The following is a 14223-nucleotide window of genomic DNA, read 5'->3' on the forward strand; positions in this document are numbered from 1 at the left end:
CCCGGGAGCCGCCACCGCCTCCAGCCCCTCCACGGTCCGGGCCGCGCCTGCGCCGTGTGGCGGCGGGGCGACGGCAGCGCGCTTGCGCCGTGCCCGGCGGGGTTATATAGGCAGCGGCGGTGGCTGGGGCCGTGACCGGGTGTGTTGCTGGTGCTTCGTGTGTCGCTTCCCGCTGATATCGCGTCGGCTCTCCTCTCAGGCGGCGAGGATGGAGGCGGTCGTGCGGCGCTGCCCGTTCCTGGCCCGCGTCTCGCAGGCCTTTCTGCAGAAGGCCGGGCCCTCGCTGCTGCTCTACGCCCAGCACTGCCCCCGCATGATGGAGGCGGCGCCCCCGGCCGCTACCCGCGCCCTGGCCACGTCCGCCGCCCGCGGGCAGCAGGCGGAGGAGGAGACCCCCACGGCCCGCCGGGGTGAGTACGGCCGGGGGGGCAGCGGAGGCCGCGGAGCCAGGTCCTGCCGGGGGTGGGCTGCGGGGCCCCGGGCTAGGCCGCCGTAACCGCAGTGGGGAGCCGGCCCTGCTACCCAGACATAGTCGTCCTCAAGGAAAAACAAGTAACGCAGATGCTGTATGTCGTAGCAGGAAACTTCTGGAACGGGCAGCCTCAAGATGAGGGTTGCTTAATCCTTTAAATGTCTGGTTACCAGGCACGGGTACCGTGTAAGTTGAAGGCTTTAGGCCATCCCACTGCGGGTGGGGGTCCGCCATCCTGGGCCACACAAGCGGCTTTTCACCCCCCAGTAACATTCCCTGGGAGATCCTTACTCTGGCACTCGTGGAAGGAGTCAAGGCTTCCAGCAGAGCAGGGGCTGGTGGCTGGAAATAGCTGAACCCCAAAGGAAATCATCCCCTTGGGAGTGGAGGGGAGGTACTGGGTTTTTTTCCCCTCAGGTGTTACTGGGATTTTGTGCTTGTACAAGTTACTGCTCAGTTAAATAGTTCTGAATGACCTGTGCTAAATTAGTTGCAAAGGTAAGGGATAGAAAAGCTTGTCAGTGTATTAAAATGGTCAAGCTGAAGTGCATTCCCTTCTCTGTCTTCACCTCGGAAGCCAAAAATGCCAAAGAGGTGGCCCAACAGAACACAGATGGAACCCAGCCACCTACCGGCCATCCACCTGCTGGTGCTAGCCAGAGCTCTGCTACCAAATGCCCGTTCCTGGCAGCTCAGATGAATCACAAGAACAGTAACGTTTTCTGCAAGGCCAGCCTAGAACTCCAGGAGGATGTGCAGGAGATGCAGGTGGACAGGAAAGGTATGTATTTTCTGTGCTGAAGTGTTGGTTTCTTCTGAGAGAACTTCTGGTGCCTGACTTGACTCTAGAGCGTGCAGAGTCTAACAGGTAGGGTTATGGGAAACTGCAATAAAAAGCTGTTGGAGAACGTAGGTGTTAATGGTACACCTGCAATATTGAGCTGTGTTTTCCCTGAGTGACTTTGGTGCAGGAGTACTGTATACTGTATTTTGATATGCTGGCTCTAAATGGGTGAATCAAGTTAATGATCACACCCGAAGTGGATGCTTAGAACTAAAGAGAGCTTTATCAGGGTGCTGGTGTAGACTAAAGTGGCATATCCAGATATGGAAGAAACTGGGTTGAGGTACTAGGCAAGGACCAATGCAAATCCAAGCTGGAAAGCAAGCAAGCATATTTTGGTTTTTTAATAGCACTAAAGGGTATTGATGGCTTGCACTCCTGATGTGGAAGGGCTGTCTCTTCAAAGGAAGGAACTTCTCGGCAACATCAGTAAAGCTTTGCCATCTGTCTTGGGAAGCTTATTTTTCTTTCCTGTTTGTTTATTGTGGCATAGTTTTAAAGAAAAATCTGTGCAACTGAACAAAATACTAGGAACAAAAAGGAAGTGGCTGGCTAGAATTTTGCCTTTAGTTGGGTGTGTAACAACTCTTTCAGACAAATCCTGTAGCTCTATAGGGTAGTTTTCTGAGTCATGATGAACCAAATGTATTGCAGGGAAATGTTGTATTTGAATTTGCAAGGCTTTCCTTTTGTCCTGTACAATGCAAATATTAAGCAAATGAAATAAGTTGATCCTAAAGGGCACGTGGATTCAGGCACATGCTTCCTAAAGAATAGAGCTACTTAAAATGTTTGCTTTGCTGAACTCAACTTACTTAATTTTGTTTCATACTGATCAAGTTCACCGGAATTTATTACAATGTCTGTAGGTACAGAATTTGCCAAAATACCCACTACTTCCACAGTGAGGAACATTGAGACTGAGGGAGAAGAGCAGAGTGGCTTGCTCAAGAAGTTTAAGGATATTATGCTGAAGCAAAGACCAGAAAGCGTCTCTCATCTACTTCAGGATAACTTGCCAAAATGTAAGATTATCTGGCAAAATGCCCACAGGCTTGGTCTCTTGTGATTATTTCATGTGTGCTTAAGTATCTGTCTCATTTCAGCTGTATCCACCTTCCAGTATGATCATTTTTTTGAGAAAAAGATAGATGAAAAGAAGAAGGATCACACCTACCGTGTATTCAAAACGGTGAACAGAAAGGCACAAGTCTTTCCCATGGCAGATGATTATACTGATTCTCTGATCACGAAGAAAGAGGTGTCTGTCTGGTGCAGCAATGATTACCTGGGGATGAGTCGTCACCCTCGTGTGTGTGGAGCAGTTATGTGAGTAGTGCCATGTTCTTAAGGTGCAGTTTCAAGCTACAGCACCCTGCAGAAGCTTTTGTGGGAAGGCTTCTGAAGAATTGATTTCTGTACTGTGCTACATAAGCTGCTTCTGATATTATTCTTGGTATATAATTAAACTTATGTTCTTCTCTTAAGCTGGGGTAGGCAACTTAATATTATTGCCATCACTGCAGTATGGCTGTCAGTCACTGACCTTGCTCTTTGGATTTTCTTTAAAGCCCCCAAATCATAGCATCATGTTACCAGATAAACTGGGTGGTATATTGCAGCTGTACTTGGTTGTGTTGGTTGCTCAAAAGACCTTAAACCTAACAGCTGCTTTTTGTAGCCAGTTCCTTTTTAGAACAATGCCAATTATGTACTAAAATGTTTTTGGCCATAATCATTTAGTCATCTGTGTGATGCAGTAACACTAATGCTTCTCTTTGGGCCTTCTGTAGGGATACACTGAAACAACATGGTGCTGGAGCAGGAGGCACAAGAAATATTTCAGGAACAAGTAAATTTCATGTTGATTTGGAAAAAGAACTAGCTGATCTTCATGGAAAAGATGCAGCGCTGTTGTTCTCATCTTGCTTTGTAGCGAATGACTCCACTCTCTTCACTCTAGCTAAAATGCTGCCAGGTGAGACATCAGATTGCACCCCCTATTTACCACAAAACCACAAGCATGCCCTAAACAATTGGGAGTACACTTTACAAATAGCTACCTGAACTAAGGATTCATCCTACTTGATCAGCAAAGTATGGGGTTTTTTAATGCCATATTCAAATTATGTTCATCTTGTGCAAATTATGTAGCAGCCTACTGAGACTGGGATCTAGGAACTGCAGAAAGAATTGGACAAAAAGCTCAGTGTCTTTTGTTCTTGCATTTAAACTCCAACTGGAATTTAGCGTCCTCCCACTTGTGGGTGTGAACTCTAACTTCAGAAGTTAGATAAAAGTATTAAGGACTTGGGAAAACCCTTCAGTATTTCCTTAAGCTCAAGTTTATTTTAGTTTAAACACCTAAAATAAGCCTTAAATATTACTCTTGCTTCATGATCTGTAACTTGCTCTTTTGTTCAAGAGCATTACTTTCTAGAATGTGCTACCCTTGCTGCCTGAACACTTCCAATACCTAAAGTAATGCTGGGAATCTGTTATACTTTTAAGTATAGGAAGTAACTGGGCTGTTTCCTCAGGCTGTGAGATCTACTCTGACTCTGGGAACCATGCCTCTATGATCCAGGGGATCCGAAACAGTAGGGTGCCAAAACACATATTTCGCCATAATGATGTCAACCATCTTCGAGAGCTACTGAAGAAGTCTGATCCATCTACCCCTAAAATTGTTGCATTTGAAACTGTTCACTCAATGGATGGTAAGCTGACATCAAACCTTTCTCTCCCCTTCCAGTGCAGTTAGTGCTGAAATAATCCATATGTTAAGTCTGCAAGTATACAGCGCGGTAAGGGTCTACATGAAATAGTCTTGTGAAGTGCCTGGTGTTTGGGGGAACTTGTGGTATTTATCCAAGCTGAGTACAGGAAATCCTAAACTGCCAGTCACTGCTTTGGTTCCTAGGTGCAGTCTGTCCCCTGGAAGAGCTGTGTGATGTGGCCCATGAGCATGGGGCTATCACTTTTGTGGATGAAGTGCATGCTGTGGGGCTGTATGGAGCTCGAGGTGGCGGTATAGGAGACCGGGATGGAATCATGCACAAAATGGACATCATCTCTGGCACACTTGGTATGCATGGCCTGGCACTGCTACAGAAGCTAAAGCAGCAAAGCTTCTGAGCAGCCAAATTAAGTGGGTTAACTCAAAATAATCTGTTCAAATAAACTTGCCTAAGGGCTCTTGGGGGCTAGGATTTTTCAGAAAGCCCAAAGGATTTAAGTATGTCCCACAGTCTGAAAAGCTTGTTTTAAGCTACTTACACTGCCTTACAAACCAGTTAAGGTAGCATTGTGGGTTTTTTCTTTAAACAAGCTAGAAAAAAGTCCTCCAGTGGCATATTATACAACTCAGGAATAAATTCAGGTGAGAGTGCTAGTAGGGTAGTCCTCTATATTTAGTAGTGCTTAGTTCTTTATGTGAAATGGAGTGCTCCTAATCTAGAAACTTGAGATGGGGACTTATGTAAAGAGATTTGGCAAGAACTGAAGCAACTGCTATTATCTGAATAGAATGCAGCCTTAGTAAGTTTACTGCTGCAAATCAGAAAGTTGTTTAAACAGCTTCTAAAACATAAACTTAATAGGAAACTTCATGGCTTTGAAACTTAGTCTTGGGTTACAGCCTAATAGAAACAGAAACATTCACCAGGCACCCTACCTTTGCCAGTGGCTCTGTTCTCATACCTGAACATTTGGAAAGGGGAGGCAGATCATTCTACTGCACAGTCACAGTAACAACCTTCTGTGCTCTCTAGGAGCATAGGCTATTTCTAGCATCTCTGGAACAGATTATTTTAAATCTGCTGAGAGACTTAATGTTGATCACTTGGGGTCACTGTTGAAGTCTATGCTTGATGATTGGGCTTGTAAGGTCTTCCCCAAAATCAAAACTTAAGTATTTGAGAGAGTCTTGAACTGTCCTTGCTGTGTAATAGCTAGATCCGTGTTAGCAGGATTGGCTTAAAAAAAAGCTGTAACATGTGCTGAGTAAATACAAGATTAGCAGAGAGTGCTAGAATTGTTGCCTGTCGATGACTACATTAAGTACATAGTCAAAATAGCCTTTTACTTGAAAAAAGTTATAATACTTCAAGCCCTTGTAATGGGTGGAAGGAATAACCTTGGCTGCTTTTTTTTTTTTTTTTTTTTTTCCCCCCTGCCTCAGGCAAAGCATTTGGCTGTGTAGGGGGTTACATCTCCAGTACAAGTTCTCTGATAGACACTGTTCGTTCATATGCTGCTGGCTTTATTTTCACAACATCCCTGCCACCCATGCTCTTAGCTGGTGCCCTGGAATCTGTCCGAACTCTGAAGAGTGCAGAGGGGCAAGTTCTGAGGCGCCAGCACCAGCGCAATGTGAAGCTTATGAGACAGATGCTGATGGATGCGGGGCTTCCTGTGGTGCACTGCCCCAGTCACATCATTCCAATACGGGTGAGTACTTGGGATATTGTTGACACAGGACTGTGGTGCCTGTTTTCCTGTCCATGATCATGTTACACTTTCAGGTATTGGTTACTACCTTCACAAAGTTCAAACCTGTCCTTGTATTCAGCAGTGATGTGCCAAGAGTCTGGCTTAAGTTGATCTTTGCCTCCTATAAATGTTGTAAAGCAGAGTGATAAAGTGGATGAAACCCACAACCTAAGAGTATACAGAAAGTAGGGAAATAACAAGGTAGGAAAGAGAAGATTTTGTATATAAACAGCTACCTGCCTAGGCTGCAATGGTGTGCTTATGCCAAGAGGACTTCACAGCACAAGCTTCTAGGCCTTCTGAGGTATATGCTGTTCATAGTGGCACAGGGGAGACTAGTTCTGTTGGATTCTTGTGGCTAGCCCAGTTGGGCTGGCAGGTCTGCCACATTGCATGTTTTGGTTGATGTTGTAACTTACAGGTTTTAACTTTAGGTTGCAGATGCAGCTAAAAATACAGAGATCTGTGACAAGCTGATGAGCCAGCACAGCATCTATGTCCAAGCAATCAACTACCCAACAGTTCCCCGTGGAGAGGAGCTGCTACGTATTGCCCCTACACCTCACCACACCCCTCAAATGATGAGTTATTTTCTTGGTGAGTGGATTCTTGCATCAGTGCAATGAAGATACTGGGCTATCTATGTAGTCTTTGTACTAAAGATGAGATTAGGAAGCACTTAAGTTTTAGATGTTGCTATCTGGACATTGTCTTTCCACTGCTGCAACATATAAGAGTGTACTTAAGCACTTAACCTGCTTTGAGCATGACTTAAAGGCCAGTGCACCACAACCTAGAATGGAGGATGCAAGGCCAGTGCCACCCTACGCTGTCAGTTCCATCATAGCTGGCTCTGCTCATGCATTGTCCAAACTAATCTTCATTTGTTAGGTGGGGTCCAAAGAAATCTGCTCTCAGCTGAGCTGTTAACCAGTCTTAAACATGGATCTGCCCAGTCAGTCCTGTCCTGTGGTATGGGGATAGCTGAGACTCACTTGCAGTCCAGATAGCTTACCTCTTGAGTGAGTTAAGTCACAGTGAATTCACTTACTGTCCTAGCAAATAAGGAGGGATAGTATGCTAACACTTTCCTTTTTGCTGCTTCCCTAAATCAGTCCACTGTCTTAAGCCTTGATCTTTTCTGTTCTTAACAGAAAAACTGCTGGCTACATGGAAAGATGTCGGTCTAGACTTGAAACCACATTCATCAGCTGAATGTAACTTCTGTAGAAGACCCCTACATTTTGAAGTGATGAGTGAACGGGAAAGATCCTACTTCAGTGGCATGAGCAAACTAATATCTGTCAGTGCATGAAAGTAGTGGTGTTAGTTGTATTCCTGTCTAGTTCTAGTACCCAGTTGGTAGCATTTTTAAATTGCTTAATGAGTATTTTAATCATAGTTAAAGCACTAAGCTCTGAAAATAAATTTCTAGAGCCATCATGCCCACTTGTGTGTGTTTGCTTTTTTTTTTTACTTACTGTCTGGAAGTGGAACTGAAGTGTCAGTGGTTGGAAGGGCAGCGGAAGGAATAAAAGCAATGGGCTACAGCTTAATATCCTTCAGCTGAACTACTGCCTTCAGTGACTGTGTGCCAGAAGAGCTTCAGTGGTGTTTTCTGGTGTACTACAAAGTAGTAGACTTATTTCTTTTGAGAAGATGGGTATTTATAGCTCCTCAAGCTTCTACCTGAAAGCTTTTGAAAACATGCAGGTATAATACCATATGCACACTAACCACTGTACAGCATTTCTTAAGATTATATGCTATGTAATAAACTTGCACCCATTTTTGAGAGGGCAAGCATTTTAGGATGGATTCTGCTACCCTTCCTTTGTAGCTTTGTGCACAAGCTCTCCCCTTTCTGGTGTTCAGCATGGTGCTTGCTGTTAAGACAAAAAAAGTGCTAATGGGATTTAAAAATAAGTGGTATTTCGTGACTGCTAGAAAACAAAGATGGCAGGGTGGTGTAGTGACTGGGAAAAGAAGGCCTGTTTACTACAAGAGGTGGATGCAAGCCACCTCAAGGCATCTGTGACTCTTTTAGTCTGCATGGTCTGCTCTCCAGTGCATGCAGAACTAGACTTCAGTGTCAAGATTGATTATCAATAAGCAATCTAATAATTCAGGTCTCTGACAGAAGTCATTGTAAGAGAATGTCAGTACTGCTCTTTGCAGCCACTTTTGAAAGCTTGGGCCTGTTGCCTAATTGCCATGCTATTTAATGCTTTCATGAATAGCAAGGGCATGGTTTAAACAGGTGGAAGTGATTTTGTGGGTGTTATGTGTGGGCTCAGAGGTCAGTATTGGCATGAAGTCTAGAGCAAAGCACTGAAGTGCTTCCTTCATGTACAGGCTTGTCCAATAACTGCTGCAGTCTAGCTTCTGCAAGTTACTGAACAGCTACTCAAACACTCTTGTTTTCTAGTTGTAACAGGCCAACCCCTGGGCACTGCCTTTTGCTGTCACACTTACAGGCATACTGTGAAGCCCTGGTTAAGGGTCCATTACAGTATCCCAAATAGCTACATGTTGGGGATGTAGAAGCCCAAGTTAAAGCAACATCCACCAGTTCCATTGACTGGAAGTCACCAGTCACTTAAGCATGTATTGAAGCACGCTGCTATTCTCAGAAGAATTTGTATAAAAATATTTTGACTTCCCAAGCAGTCAAGCTACTTTTAAAAAGGCCTTTGCCAGCCAGTCAGGTGATTGCTGCCTCTGTCACGTGCAGGTGTTCTGTAGGAGGGAGGAAACCACTCACCATCATGCTATAGGATTAACGTGGTCATTTAGCTCTGTTGCTAAACAAGACAGTTGATGAAGTGGGATGCTCAAACCCACCACCAGGTTATCATGTGCAAGCAGTTGCATTGCTGTTCAAGCTTTGACATGCTGTAATGTTATCCTGATCTTACTGAGGCAAGTTCAGTGCTGCTGAAGATAAAATACAACGGTGCACCCTGACTTCCTTGCCGCAAGCAGTTTGTGGCCTAAGACTGAATGAATATGCATCTCCATTACAGAGCTTTTCTCGTTATATATTGGGTTGTATTACCACATTAACTTGAGACATCAAGTAAAAAGCCACAGATCCTACACCAACCCCTCCTAGAACAGGGTCCCAAACACTGTAACATGCCTGCAATGCTGTTCTGAACCACTGGCGTAAGCAATCAGTGTGGGAGGGAAGGAACAACACAACATGTTGGCTAATATATAGCCATAATCTGACAGTACAACATTACTTGCATTTCTAGTTTCTTCACTGAAAGCGTTCAGAACCGGCCCAGTGCATTTTACATGCTGGTTAATAAACCACATTTTTCTTTCTAGTTTTTATAGCAGCTATTCTACACTCCATACTGCAGCGGAGAAGAAACATGACACAGAAAGGGTACCAGCTACCAGAAATCTCAAACATTATTCCAAATTAGTTGCAGGAGAGAACCAAATTCCGAGACTCAAAGCCAGCAGCCTTTGAAATGACAGGTGCACAACTAACCTTGACGCGTGGCAATTGGTAGCACTGCACCCATTAACATCACGTGTAACAAGCTACCTTACATTCTGGTGCTGGCAAGCAAGGATGTGAAAGCAGAACCAGTGCTCAGCAAAGGGCCGGTAAAAGTCCATCACTGAACTGCAAAAGAAAGACAATTCCAATGACACACAGAAAGGATAAGTTTTCCCCAATGAAAAGAACAAAGAATGAAAAAACAAACACATATTGTTTCCCAGCAAGCAAAACTTGAATGGTGGGTTGCATAACTGGAAATATTATGTAAGCTTTACTTTGGTTTCTGGAAAAATAATAGAGGAAGTAATCGGTAAAAGATGTTTAAAGTCTGAGACAAATGGTCCATGACATTGGCAGAGTAAACAAGCAAGAACGCAGCCGTAAAGCCACCGCTAAGATTTGTCTGGGGCAAAATAATTCATCTAGGTGAGTGTTGCATAGCATTAAACTCATACTCTCCTCCATTTCTCAACCTTATTTACACAACAGAGAAACCCCAGGTGGTACAGGGCCAGCGAAAACATCCCGAGTGCAAACACGAGCTCACGTTCCCCATCACTGGGAGGAGGCATCAAGAGGGTCTCTAACCACCTCGGCCAGGACCGGGTGCCAGGCTGGGCAGGCTGTGGCACCTTCACTCCCTCCTCCGCCCCTGTCAGTGGCACAGCCCCACCAAGCAGAAACTGCTAATTAGCAGAACTACAAATGTTCATGAAGCTTTTGGGGTCCTTGGCTTCCTGCCAAGCCCCTCACTGCACGCTGGAGTTGGTTAGCTATATCCCCTGGGTTCAGCCCAGAAAGGAAACCAGCATCACAAGCTCCTGACCTGCGTTTCTTTAGGGAACCAAACTGAAACCCAACCCTCAGGCTGGGGTCAGCTTCTCCCACCGGCGGGCCTTTGCTGCAGGATGCCGTCACGGCTGCCGGGCTGTGCGCTGCCTCTGCCCTGTGCTGCACCAGCCCCAGCTGCCCCTTGCTGAAACACACTCCTGTGGGGAAATAAATGCCCTGGAAACCATTCCTAGTGCCTGCTCTTGCTGCTGCTGCTTCCAGCCGTTAAGCCTATGCTGTTTCCTAGCCAGCAATAATAATAGGAACATTATTAACACCACTAGGTTCATAACTCTGGTAACTCTGGTGCTTTACACCCATTTATTTTGGGCCACTTCTCTCGCACCGCACCCCTCAACCCTTGCTCATCTCCCAGCGCTCACATTTATCAGGGTTTCTCTCCCAGTATGGGGAGGACCACTCAGCTCATCCCTGCTGCCCACACCAGGGCTTTAAAAGCCCCACAAGCTCCCTGGTATCTGCAGCTAAGGGAAGGGTCTCCTGCCCAGGAATTTTAGAGCCTGCAGTGGTGACTGACCACATGCCTTTCTCTTATTTTGGGGTGTGTTCAGCCCCCAAAAGACCTTTCTTCTGCTCCCCAAAAGCAAACCCATGCTGTCCTCCTGAAAAAATCCAGGCTGAACTTTTGCTCCCTGCGGGACCCACCACCTCCCGCAGGCTCCAGATGGATGCACACAGCAGGTCTCACTCTCAACGCCAGCAGCACGACTGAGTAAGCACTTCACAGGTCCGAATCTCCTGCTTTTCTTCTATTCAAACGGGCCACCTAGCTACACATTGCTCTGGGATTATGCCTGGAACTGACACCTGCCTTTAGATAATATTTATAACGTTAGCCAAGTCTTAAATCATCAGGAATGACCACTCATACCCCTGCCTGTAGGGACAGATGACAATGGGGCAGACGGGGGTTTTTAGGCCGAAACAAGCTACTAATGCAGGGCAACATCCAAGGGATTAGAAATCTTAAGCCCTGTCCTTCTCCCAAAGCCTCCATACAGAGTAGAAGGGGGGGCAACCAAGCCCCACAGTTTGAGATTTCCCCCAACCCCCAGCAGAGACTGACCTGCTACTGCTCCCCAGGGAGGTGCTGGGTTTTATGGGATGGGGAGAAGCCACCTTTCCCAACAGCCCACCTCCTCCAACAAGAGCCATTGCCCTGGATCTCCATCCCAGCGAGGGGTTGCAAAGGGATGCTGCAGCCACAGACCTCCCACCTCCCACCCCCCACCCAGGGGCTAGCCCCAGCACAGGACGCCCCTCCCCCCTTGGCTGCCTGGTTCGGCCGCCTCAGCACACAGCAAAGCCCACTCCTCGGGAGGCACGGGGGGAGGCGTGCAGAGGGAGCAATACCCATACTTGCTGCTCCCCAGGGAAGAGCAGCAGGGAGCTCCTTGCAGGGGATTACGGATGGGCCCCCTGTCCTGCTGCCACCAGCTAGGATGGAGGATGCAGGCGGGGACTCACTGCAAACTGCTATAATTTGGGCAGACACCAGCCGGACTGCAGCTCGTGCTGGCACAAGGCACCAAAGCCAGCACCAGCACGGCTGAGCTTCCAGTTATTTAGGACACTGTGCTCCAGCTACCCTCCAGCCTGAGCCAGATCCCAAACCCTCATCATCCCCAAACTAGGTCAGGCTCCCTCCTCTCCATCCATACCCCTAGGCTTGCACAGACTTGGGGGAAGCTGATCCGGGATATACTCACCCCTTGCATAGCCTTTCACTCCTTGCTGCTCCTGCCCGCTCCCCCCAGCTGGCTGCCAAGCCCAAGCAGGGCTTTGGACAGGGCACAGAGCTCTTGGAAGGACCTGGGCTCACCTCCCCTTCCTGCAGGCACCTGTGCTTTTGTAGCCAGATGGCTCTTTCAATTCACACATTCAGCTTACAATCAGGTGTAACTCCTTCACAGCTCCTCAGCTTCAGCCCTCGGGGGAGCAGAAGAGTTATCTCCTCTGCGATTTTGCCCTTTGCACTTCTTCACCCAGGAATCCCATAGTGAAAAGCATCCTGCTCCCATTCTTTCCCCTGTGGCTCGTTTGCTGTGGAGCCCATGTCAGTCCTAAAAAACCTGGGTGCTTGGGCTGGCTGTGGGGGTGCTCAACCACATCCACCTGCAGCTGCCCCCTCTTGCTGAAGGTGGCTGTGCCCTGCTGCTCCCTGCCCAGCTGGCCAAACGCGGGCATGGGGTGGCCTTGTCCCCCTGCACACATGCCCCAAGGTGGCACCAGCAGCCGCCAACCAAACGTGGGTTTCCCAAGCATCCCCCCAGACCCCGGGGGCTTTTGGTATGCAGCAGGGGAGACTTTATTAGCTCAAACCTTAACAAGAGGGAGACCAATGCTTGCACGAAGCCTGGCGTGTATGCTGGGTGTAGGGATGTGGGGTCAGGAGGCAGCAGCCAGGTTTGTGGGTGCTTTAATTGCCCCTGGGAATTGCTCTGCCTTGAGCCAGCATGGGCTTTGTAACCCACTTTCCAAAGGGAACCCAGCACACGCGGCCGTTGGTCCCTTGCCTGTGAGTTCGAATCATGTCGGGGGTCACCGTTCAGCTCCCCTCCTCCTGCACTGCTTCAGCATCCCCCGTCCCACTGTCAATTCTATTCTATTCTAATTCTCAATCAAAATTAACAGAAGGTGAGCTGCAAATCGGGCTACATCCTGACAAGCCTTGCAAAACCAAACAGTTGGATAGCGTGTCCCTGCTAGGCTGTGCTGCAGGAGAGGCAGCATTTGTGCTCAACCCTTATATTTTATATATATATATATATATATATACACACACTATATATATATATATAAAAATTATACCAGAGACTCCACAGCCAGCCATGCTCCCAGCCACCTTTGCCCCAAGCTCCAGCAGCAGGGCTAGTGGCCTCCCACTGCACATACTGGCCCTGCTGGGAGCTGCCACCAGACCTGCAGCTGGGAGAAGACAGGAGTGGGGATGGATGGGATGTGACTGGGGGACAGGGTGGGATAGGATAGGGTGGGATAGGATAGGATGGGACGGGATAGAAGATGGAGGATGGGATGGGGTAGGATGGGAGGGGACAGAAGAGCATAGGATGGGATGGGAGAGGACAGGATGGGATGGGATAGAAGGTGGGGGTTGGGATGGGGTAGGATGGGAGGGAACGGGATGGGCACCAGCTGGGGGTCTGCAGCCCTTGGGCTGCTCCTGGCCAGCTCCCCCACAGCCACGTGCAGTCATCCTTTGGCATGGGGGGCTTTCAGCTGGGGATGGCTGCGCTGGCAGGGGGCTGGGGGCAGTGAGGGGGGCAGGTGAGAAATGGGGGACACCTCTCACTCCTGCTCAACATTTGGGAAAGTTTAAAAATCATCAAGCACAGAAGGGAAGCAGGATCCAAAGGAGAAGGGGGTGAATGAGCTTTTTAGATTACTCTGGTGGTGTTGGCCTGCAGAGGAATGAAGCTGGGTTAATTATCACTGCTAATATACAGGTGTGGGCTGGCTTCAGGGGCGGCGGGTTGGCCGATGTAGACAAGGTGCAGCTGTGGCTGGTTCTGTTAAGGGGTTGAGAGCCAATGGAGAGAGCAGCTGAGGGAGAAGCAAGAGAAGAGACAGCGGGCCCTGGATGAGGTGAGGCAAGGAGAAGGCAGCAGAGGGACTGTATGAAGAGTGTGTTGGTATGAGATGGTAAAAGACCTTGTCGCAGCTTGATAGTTTGGAGAGTGTTGCAGCATTGGCTCAGAATTATTAGTATTTATACGCAGTGGAAGTGCTATGCATAGCAGCATCTTCTCTCCGCCTCCATGCCAAAGGGACACTTGTTTAACATTGGTTCTTTTTTTGCATGAAACTTTTTTGTTCTGTTTTTTTTTTTTTAGTGTTTTACAGCTGACTTCTCAAATCATCCATTTCATCCTAGGCACAGCAAGTGAAGCCCAGGCACAGCACAGCCCTGACCTGGTGCAAACCTCACCAGGCTGGTTGCAAGAGCTTGTTCAGGGCCCAGGCTGTGCCAGTGTGGCACACAGAGAGCCTTTCCGTGGGGCAGAGTTGCAGCTGAGCTGC

The 14223-nt window shown here is 47.7% G+C and overlaps 1 protein-coding gene across 1 annotated transcript; it reads left to right on the forward strand.

Moving 5' to 3' along the window:
• The first annotated feature begins 72 nt into the window (after window positions 1-72).
• On the forward strand, window positions 73-7259 carry ALAS1 (5'-aminolevulinate synthase 1). Its single transcript, XM_080384441.1, has 10 exons — window positions 73-410; window positions 1050-1253; window positions 2186-2341; window positions 2423-2645; window positions 3110-3294; window positions 3857-4036; window positions 4240-4404; window positions 5500-5768; window positions 6245-6407; window positions 6965-7259. Exons 1-10 carry the CDS (start codon window positions 209-211, stop codon window positions 7123-7125), a joined length of 1908 nt encoding a protein of 635 aa, XP_080240567.1. The 5' UTR covers window positions 73-208; the 3' UTR covers window positions 7126-7259.
• Window positions 7260-14223: the final 6964 nt, after the last annotated feature.

The sequence above is a fragment of the Falco punctatus genome (assembly GCF_963210335.1).
Source record: "Falco punctatus genome assembly, chromosome: 4".
Lineage (NCBI taxonomy): Eukaryota > Metazoa > Chordata > Aves > Falconiformes > Falconidae > Falco > Falco punctatus.

Bases quoted from the DNA above. Each gene is read 5' to 3' on its own strand.
- ALAS1 (XM_080384441.1), top strand. From the start codon at position 209: ATGGAGGCGGTCGTGCGGCGCTGCCCGTTCCTGGCCCGCGTCTCGCAG. The intron at 5,769-6,244 runs GTGAGTACTTGG...TTTTAACTTTAG, and splicing joins GTCACATCATTCCAATACGG to GTTGCAGATGCAGCTAAAAA. The intron at 6,408-6,964 runs GTGAGTGGATTC...TGTTCTTAACAG, and splicing joins AATGATGAGTTATTTTCTTG to AAAAACTGCTGGCTACATGG.